Below are 10,120 nucleotides of genomic sequence, written 5' to 3' on the forward strand. Positions count from 1 at the left end.
TGTTGCTGCTTGTACAACTGAATTTCCCCATGGGGATTAATAAAGGTCCATCTTATCTTATCTTATCTTATCTTAAATGTAGGGTTTATTTTGATTACTTCTTTGTACACTTCTGGGTAGCTGAACAAATAAACAAGCCCAAAAATGTATTAGTCCATTTATATTTTTTATTAATAATCCAAATATTTAACGTAACTATATGTGTAAAATTACTGCTGTGGAGTAAAAAATACCACATGTGCCCACAAATTGTGGTCGCGTAAAAGTATAAAGTATCATAATGTGAAAATACTGAAGTACATGTACCACAATGTATTTTATAAGTACATTACTTGAGTAAATGTACTTAGTTATATTCTACCACTGGAAAGACACACACCTCGTTCGAACTAGACATACAGTTTGTATATGTATGTCTAAATATACGTTTTCTTGTTATTGAAAACGCACACCGCTAGACAATTAATCGAATATTCGATCACAATGCAGACTGGCCTACCACAGAGACCTTTGAAAGCTTCCATTGAATCTAAATCAGCAGTGATCCCTTCAATTCGAGGAAATCTCTCCATTGAATAAATAACGTCAAACATGAAAAATAAACGTTACATCAATATACATTTTATTTGTATTATTTACTCTTTTTAAAGATTTTATAGCTTGTTTTTTTCCAGATGTTTATCTTACAATATCCTCAGATTTAGTCATTTGTAAAAACATTCATGAGGCATGTATTAAAAAAAACAGGGCATCACCAAGTAGACATAATCCACACACTTCCTCAGACATATACATAAAAATGTATGCAATTGTCCCTATGTATTTTACACATACACACATTTATATATAAAATGCATTTTAAAAGTGTTGTTTTTTTTTGTTCAATTTGTGGTCATAGTTGGGGTTTCTCTTTTCAATATGTCATTATCATGAAAACTGGAGAAAAGTTCCATGTAGAAAAGGAAATTATGATCGCCTGTGTCAGTCTTTCACAGAAAGACCTGAGGAAGGCCAAAACTTAACTCAAGCCTACCCTCTACCAAACAAAGAAAAGAGCAGAACTGCTCACTCCTTGATACAAAAAAAGAGGAAAAAGTAAAGTTGTACAACTGTAACATTAAAAGTATGTGCCTGCAGCATCTAACTCCAGTGTAGAGTCGAAACGGTTTCATTAGTTCTCCTTGCAACCTTCCTGATGGGTGGTTAAGAAGACCAGTGAGCTACTACAGATATTCTCTCAAGTTCCTGTGGAGCAGTCCCAGAATCATGAGGGGGCTCCTCTAGCTATCAATCATATTTGATGATTCTTAACTTGTTCCTAAATTTAAACTTTGTATAAATTCTCTGGCGATGCCAGAACAGTTAGAGCAAAATTAGATTTTCATAAGGGACAAATCTGGAGAGCAATCTGGTCTAAAAGAAAAGCAACATAAGCAAAGAGAGAAAATATATCCTTCAAAAGAAGGAGATATAAACACCCATGACCAACTGAGTAAAGGTGACAGAGAAAGCGGAAAATAAATAAAGAATAAAGCAAATTAGAATATCAGCAGGGGAATGCCTTTCAAATCACACACTGTCACAAAATAAAATATGCTTTTGATGGGATTTTTTCATAGCAGAACATTGCATTGAGCAATCTTAATGTTTCTCCTTTACATCATCTTAGTGAGAACACATGAACACAAAGTCTTAATATTTTAACTTCTCAGTCAGGAGAAAAGAGAAGTTGTTTGTGATTGTTGCGGGACAGGACAGGCTGTTCCAGTTAATATTCTTTATCAAATATCAAACTGCACTCTGGTTCAGTCTTGCAAAATGAGCTCGCTCTTCAGTCCTCCTTCACTTCGCCCTCTCTTTCATTTCCGTCCATTTCAGCGAGAGAAAGGAAAGGAACTCTTTCCAAATAAAATTCCACAGGTATTTCACAAAGACACTGTATTTTATCAGAGAGGAAGCAGCGGTTAACACTATCCTTAAATACAAAAGCAAACCAGACCATATCATTATTCCTGCGGGTTGGATGTTTTAAATGATGAGAACCTGTATTACTTTATTCTTAATGCTTCTCTTGCGAGCTCCTCTGTGGCAGAATCCGCAGTTAATTGTTTTTACATTTTCATATAAAAAAAACAAAACAACAACTGAGTAGCTGAGGTGAAAGGAGCAAAGGAATAATTGGAGGAGAAAGGGAGAGTGGACACAAACTTTAACATACACAACAACGATATTCAAAGCCGTGATACTGTGGGGTGCAAGATCATGCTCCTGAGTCCACCTGAGAGCAAAACAGAGGTGAGCAAGAGGGATACCAAAGACCGTGATGTCAACAGACTGGAAGAGGGAGGGGATGGCTGAGGATGTAGTGATAGAGCGATGGAGGACACAGAGGCTAGCTCCACAGGCCTGCGTAGTTCCCATGCAGACCCGAACAGAGAGGTCCACCAGCTACAAACAGCTTGGTGCCGGAGTCGTCGTAGCAGTGCGTGTACACCGCGTTGGGGAAGGAATGAATGTCCGAGAAGTAACTCCTCCACGTCTCATCGTGATTCTGAGAGTTGGGGACAATAAAGGGAGGATATAGGTGAGGGATGAAGGAGGGAAGAGTTATGAAAATGCACAAATTGTTATCATTTTTTAAATATGAATATTAAAGACAAATATGTTTACCAGCCAGCCTTTCCCTGTAGAGAGTTTGAGGATGCCATCTCCTGGGCACTTCCGGTACCCTCCGGCTGGATTCAAAGCGTTCTCCAGGAATCTCTGGGCCCGGATGTCGTAGAAGAGAAGGGAACCCTGGCCGGTGCCCACTGTCACAATGTGCTCGTAGAAACTCACTGAACGGATCCCTGCAAACACAGACAGACGTTTCAATGTAAAGAGGTTCAAAGAGTAAGAAGAACACCGGTTGTCATTGAAAGAAGACCTAGGATATATCTCTTACAACTTAATGTATCATTAACATTTTTTGAATAAATAAATACATTTTAATAAATTGCTAAAACTGGAGTGAAGGACAAGTTAAAAAGAAAAGTAAACAGCGGTATTTCCTTTGTACACATCTTCCAGTAGCAGTTAAGGGAGGTCAGCTGCTCTCTGCTTGTGCTAATAGTTTATTTCAGAGTTGTAGGCATCACTTACCGCTTCCTCGCTCTCGGGAATTGACAGATTTGATGCTGTGTGTAGGCTGCCGTGGATCCAGGAAGGAAACATGGGCCTGAGAACCCACAGCGTACACCGACCACTCCTGTCCGTATGCCAGACACACATTCTCTTTGCAGTGAGGCAGCTTGGTGGACAGGATCTAGAGGGATCCACCAATGAATGTTAAATGGAAACCAAGTAAGGATGATTTCAAGAACAGTCATTTTTTATTTATACAGTTTGAACACAGTAGCGTGAAGCTGCCATCACTTGATCAGCATTTAATAACATTATGTGTTGTATGGAGAGAGCGATGTCACCTAACTTGACGTGCCACACCGCTCAATTTAAATATTTGTACTTTGATTTTACTTGTTTCTGACCTCTCATAGCTTAATAGGTGAGCTACTATCTGTGTATGATGTTGCTAGAAATGACACAGGCAAGCAGGGGAGCTAACCGTGTAATAACCTGTCTAGCTGCCTGTGTAAATGTAAGAAAATCTAAAAATATTAGAGGAATATGTAATATTTTGGTTGGTAGCTGATCTCATATTTAAATTCCACTGGCATTAAACAAAAACAATATAACAGCAGGAAGCTGCAAGTGTTCTCCATTAGCTAAATGAATCACTAGAGGAAATGCATCACATAATTATTAGTCCTTAGCGATGGCCCATTATCATCCTTCTTATAAAGTGTATCTAATCTAATCTCCTTTTACAGTGGAAAAAACGATCTGCTCTGATAATCATCTGGCTGGATGAAGGATGAAGCGACAGCACCCTTTGCAAAAAGGCTAACATGCAGATAGTGGAAGAGAGGGAGAATGCGGCGTGAAACACACGGCCAATGGGACTCTCATACTCGCCAGCCTGGTGACACAGACGGCATTATTATTAGTCAAACAATGTATTTTTTATTTACCTTGCACAAGTTGTACTCAGCTTTCCAGAGATGGAAGTAACCATCCAAAGACACAGCACCCAGTTCCTGAAAATGGTCAAAAAACAAATGGGAAGACAGAAGTAAATAACTGAAACTAATGAGTGTAGAGGCGGAGCCCACATTTCACCTGTAGGCTTGACTTCTCTGGTAACCCACTTTCAAAGAAATGCATCAAAACATCCACTCCTGTATCATATTTCAATCCTCTGCCAGCTTCACAGCATTAAACATGGGCAACCACAAATCTCCAATTTGTCGCTAGGTCAGTGACAAGTTACAATTGTCACACATGACTTAAATGTATCACAACTGTAACAGTTCACCACACAATCTGTTTAGCCAGATTTTGATTTAGTGGAGGTAAGCAGGATGTGTTTCAACTTTAAACAAAGTCCAAACCCATTGTTGTAACCCAATCTCAACAGCTAATTGATATTTAACATGCATTATTTGTGTTAAATTATATAAAGCTTCGAGGCTCAAATGATCTATTTCTCATATCCTGTGTTTCCTAAAAACTGGAACTGAATATATTAATCATTGTTAGAAATATTTCACTGACACCAAATGTGATTTCTAAACATTTTCCTTCAGGGGGAAGCCTACCTTATGGTTGTTGTTGAAGGCCAGAGCGCGGACTTTACAGTTGTATGGGTTGGTGTACTCCTTGGGGATGTCCTTGAGGGCCCGATGGGAGATGTGGGCGTATGAAGGGACTGCCTCCTCATTCTGACTGCGCTCAGCCTGACTCATTACTTCCTCTGTCACCTCCCAAAGGCCCATGGAGCCATCTCGGGACCCTGGGAATTAACACAAAATTAAAAACACAAGATATATTGTGATTACCACCTAAAGGGTTTATACTAACAGAATACAATAGTGACAAATAAACTGGATTGTCATCAGGGTGTGTAAAGGGCAGCGAGTTGCGCAGGCCTGTAATGCTCACTGGGCAATGCTTACACAGCAGTATTCATTCATACAGGCCAACTCGTATAGACAACTCACCAGAAACTGCCATGTTGTCACTGATCCACGCTATGGAGAAGATCCAGTCATTGTGACCATCCTGAAAAAACAGATGGCTACTTTGTTAAAGCAAACCCACACGTTTTATACAACATTTTGTGATTTTGGGTAAAATTTGCTAATGCTAAATGGTGACTGGGAAATATTAACAAAGTAGATTTCATTGTAACATTTGTACTGCTCTCTGGTTGATGGTTCAAAGAATCAATCACTCATTTTTTGTAACCGTATCTAGAAAAATGTTGTTCCAAATGGATTTGTTCTGGCCATTTTTACCGCAATATCTTTCTAGTATCAGTATATTCTTTTTTGAAACCACAATCTCTATACAAGCAATACATTTAATAGTGAGGTTTTTTTGGGGGGGGGGTGCAGATAAAATGTGACATGGAGGAAGTCCATGAACAGCATATGTAGGGGTGGGAGGCTAATTATTTTCTTTCTTTTATCTTGGAGGGGCTCATAGGAAATATTTGTGATTTTGCTGTTCAATGAAGTTTTATAATGATTTAATTAAAATGTCAATTCAACTTTTACAGTTTTGCCTGCTTATGATGTGTAATCATTTCTGTTTCTATTCGCAACCCTACAAGAGCCCCTCTGCTGATGCAGTTGAACACCAGGGTAGGTATCTAAAATATTACCACTCACAAACTGACTAAAGATATGACGGAGTAATCAACATTCCCTCCTATAGGAGCACCTAAACTGTGTGGCTGGAGCACAGATAGTTCAATACGGTTTGAAAGAATCTAAGCTAAGTGAATTAGAACTGCCCGAGAGAGGATCAGCACCTTTAAGCCGTAACAGGATGACAGTAAATTCAAATCAGATCCAAACCACTTACATCCCCCACGCACACAGGGTCCAGTGTGGGCAGCTGGTAGATGGCCAGGCTGTTGGGGTTGTCTCCCCCGGTGGCCAGAAGTGTTTTGGAGGGGTTCAGTTCGATGGCGTGGATCCCACAGCCCTGCTGGTCCAGCCGGGCACGAGAGCCCCCTGTTGGGTGGAATTGCCGCCCCACCACTGCGCCCACAACCCCAGAGCCTCCACTACTACACTCCCTGTCCTTTAGCATGGGAATGCGCGTTATCTGCCCCGTCAGGACATCCGCAACGAAAAGCTGCAGTTAAAAGAAGGAAAGACGTTTGCTTAGAATAACAGATTCAGGAGTCCATAAAGAAAACAACCAGAGCCAGGTATAAGTGTCTATGTGTCCAATATTCAAAGAAAACATTTAAGAGACAGAATCATGGATATAATAACAATGTTATTAGTTTTTAGAAAATACATGCTGATACTAAATGATAGAATGTTAAACCTGGTTATTTCCTGGAAACCAAGGCAACATGATTAGCAATAACCAAGGACCGAATTTTGAAGTCACCAAACTGGAAACATTTATCTGCATCAGGAAATTCTATCATGTTTAATTTAACAACTCAATATTATTCATTTGGAGGCGCACTGGAGCTTTATATCACTGCTCAAGGAAACACTGCTGACTTTTATGACAGATTACTGAATCAAAACAATAAAGCAATTTGAAAGATTTAGAGCCAAATCGGCTGTCAATAATTGTACACTGACAGTAATATTTAGACACAACTCGGGTATGGTTCTTCTATCGGTTTCAATCACCAGAAAAATGCCCTTCTCTGTAATCGAATCATTTGAGCGCATTTAACCTTACTGATTACCAATTAATTTCTCTCATTAATATCAAATGTTTGAAATATATAGGTATACCTAATCATTAAATGCAAGTTAGTCACAAAATGACATCTCACCGTATTGCACTTGGTCCCACAGACCACCTGCCTGTGGTTGAGCCACTGCGACGCGAACACCTTGTTGAGTCTCCCCAGGGAGAACTCCCTCTCCTTCAGGATGCCGGGGAGCCTGCCAGCTGCAAAGCCCCGGAGGCTCCGCTGGAGCCTCACCTCGTGCTGCTGCTGAGGTCTGAACTCCCGCCCCCGCAGGGCACACACCACCGAGCGCCGGTTGCACCACCACTGCTGGGCATGACGTGATGAACAAGATACACGACTCCGCTTGTTTGGTGCTTGACACCAGCCCAGCTAAGGAAAGAGGGGGAAGAAAGGTTAATTTGGTTATATTTTTCTAGGACAAGCATGACTTGTGTAAAGTCCAACATGCTCTCAGGCTATCAATAATGTTGTTTTAATTACAACTTTGAAAGAGTTAGCCTATGTTTAAGTTAAATAATAAAACCAGTCTGTACTGAGCCATGCCCATCCCCCAGAGGACTGTCAACACATATATATTCCTCACTGCTACAGGTTTAAGATCCGTAGTGGATCATGGGAGAATAACAACAGAAACGCACACATACACAGTCAGTGACATTTGATCAGGAAGGGTCAATGCAGACGTTGCAACTAACGTGCTGAATATTATCTTACTCAGGTTGGCCAACATTATTGGTTGGTCACACAGGCGCAGACAGCACCTGATGTTGTTCAGTTGACCTCAAAAGACCTACTGACCCCATTATCTCTGGCCAGGAACACAACACCAGCAAAAAGTATATAGCAGGATCACCTCAGGTACAACAGTCACACTGACCATCCACTGAAATTGACTGGTTGCTAAGTCTGTTATGGAAATGTATACAAAATTCAAAACTGACCTGTGCATTTAAAGTTATTCACAGCACACGATGGCCTAAATATTCATACCCATTATAAATTGTGGAACATTCCTGGGAGGAAAACAACACAAGAAGTAATTGTATTCCCTGGATCTAAAAATGAATTGGTGGTGCTATCTGCCATTGTCTTTTCCCTTGTGGTATTTAGTAGTTGTGTCTGATGTGAGAGGGAGATTCTTTAGTATCGTTAATGTATGTAATACTGCCAACCTGTTTCAAAGTCATAGCATATTCATATTCAGAATACTTTATGGTCCATTACATTTACATATAATGGAATTGTGTCTTCGGCACTGGCGAATAAGATAAAATAACACTCACCATGCATGAGAACTCACTGCCTCATGGTTTTAGTTTTCTCCCTCATGAACAGTTTGCAAAACAGCCACCGTCGTGTACATCTGCAATGTTTATACTATCCTATGTATATGATGTCTCTGCTCTGGAGTATAAATCTATATTTCTGTTGCTGCTGTTTTTTTTGGTCTTTTATAGATCGTTTTTATTCATCTGGAATATTTTACATTGTGTATTATTTGTGATATATGCATTTTTTACTGAAGATATGTTTATATTTTTTAGATGTCAACAACTGGGCTCAGGACTTGTATAGGGAAGATTATTATGCTGGTGATGAATGTTTTCTTTCAATTCAGCAGAGGTCTATTCTATCCGGCTGTTTGGGACAATCTGATCTACGTTTGGTTTTTATGTAAGTTAGCACTTAGTAAACAGTTAGTAAACGTTTCCGCTATCGTAAACAGTAGCTAAATAGCTAAAGCTATGCCTAATAATTGAATACTAGATAAATACGGCTTCAGTGACGATGTATGCTTTTTTGCGTGGTGACTAGAAAGTGACATGGGATTACTCCAACAAAACAAGTGACTGTCAATGTTATTCACCTAGAAAAGTGTTATTTAAGCGTGATTATAAATAAATAATAGCCATAATAAGATGAGGTAGCTAGCCCTTTAGTTTAGCTATCGCTGATAACAGACTGCCGTTGGATAACACCATGCAAACATTAGCCACGTTCAAACAGAAATGCATTGTATTATTGTTTGAACAAGATCAATATGTTGGTTTGGTGAATGGTTTGTCCCTATATTCAAATAAAATGTAGCAGTTACTGCGTTAAAAATGTCAGCAATGGGCTACGACATGGCTTATATGAGCTAAACCTGGCTAGCCCATTGCTAGTTAGCATGCTAACATAACTGACAAGCGTTAGCTAGCTAATCTGGATCTGCACCGGTTTCCGCCTACCTGTTGTTGGTCCTTGGGCTCTCCTGCCTTCCTTTTCCTGCTAACTGTTTTTCTCGCCATAATCTGATACACACAGCTCCCTCACCCACATGGAGGTTAAAAGCGACGCTGGACACTGGATCATATAATGGCGATATGCTGTTTCGTTTCTTGGCCCTCGCTGGCAGCGTCCTACGACGAGCAAGGGCGATCACATACGGGAGGTTGGTGAGCCGAAGGTTGAGATCGCCGCTGTCTTCCTATCAATAGCTTGCCTCCTAGACTCACAATTAAAACTACACTCTGGCTGTACTCTATTCTCAGTTAAGATAACGTAGATAGCTTCTGCCAGAGGGTCCACGGTCCACACTCTCATTTTTTTCTGCCAAGTCGCGTCAGCAACGGCGAAAGCATTGAGCAGCGCGCAGCCGCACTCAAATGAAACATCAACAAAAACAAGGTCGTACGTAAAAGCAAGCGTCATGCGTGCTCGTTCACGCTAACTGCGTGACCTCATTGATCACATGATTAGGTTTTCTCAGGTCTTCAATAAATGGCTTTCTCTGCAATCTAAAAGGGCACATTATTTTTGTTTCAGTGAAACAAATAGTACATTTAGACAATTTAACCTAGGCCTATATTATTAAACAAGTGTTATATGAACAAATGTGTATTTAATAACAGTAAGCTTTTACATTTTTTAATTCAATATTAGGTAATATATAAATGCAATGAAATCTTGAGCTATCACGTTTGTGCTATTGTATTATATAGCTGTCAGGTTAAAATGAAAATGAAAATGAATGTATTTGGGCTGTGTTTTGTCTGTTTTTTGTGACAAATTCCATGGTTCCCACAATACAATTGTTGTTGTGAACATTGAGCACTAATATAAGCCAGCCCACCAGTATCAGTTTAAAGCAAATCAATCTTAATAAAATTACTTATTACCGTTGCCGGATTTTTCTGAAGGTGGCCTTTATTTGCATGAGCACAAAAACAAAGTTAAAATGGAAATCAAAAATCACACTAACTTTACATTTCAATTTACCAGACGCTATAGTTTGTTACTTTGTAA

The 10,120-nt window shown here is 39.7% G+C and overlaps 1 protein-coding gene across 1 annotated transcript; it reads right to left on the reverse strand.

The window, feature by feature from the left end:
• Positions 1-601: 601 nt before the first annotated feature.
• dcaf12 (DDB1 and CUL4 associated factor 12) lies at positions 602-9,485 on the reverse strand. The gene is made up of 9 exons (XM_034121746.1): positions 9,064-9,485; positions 6,911-7,201; positions 5,968-6,243; positions 5,100-5,160; positions 4,698-4,891; positions 4,071-4,136; positions 3,142-3,304; positions 2,671-2,849; positions 602-2,551 (listed from the first exon to the last, which is right to left on the reverse strand). Exons 1-9 carry the CDS (start codon positions 9,121-9,123, stop codon positions 2,393-2,395), a joined length of 1,449 nt encoding a protein of 482 aa, XP_033977637.1. The 5' UTR covers positions 9,124-9,485; the 3' UTR covers positions 602-2,392.
• Between the last annotated feature and the right edge of the window lie 635 nt (positions 9,486-10,120).

This window comes from Trematomus bernacchii, unplaced genomic scaffold (genome assembly GCF_902827165.1).
Source record: "Trematomus bernacchii unplaced genomic scaffold, fTreBer1.1, whole genome shotgun sequence".
Taxonomy (NCBI): Eukaryota; Metazoa; Chordata; class Actinopteri; order Perciformes; family Nototheniidae; genus Trematomus; species Trematomus bernacchii.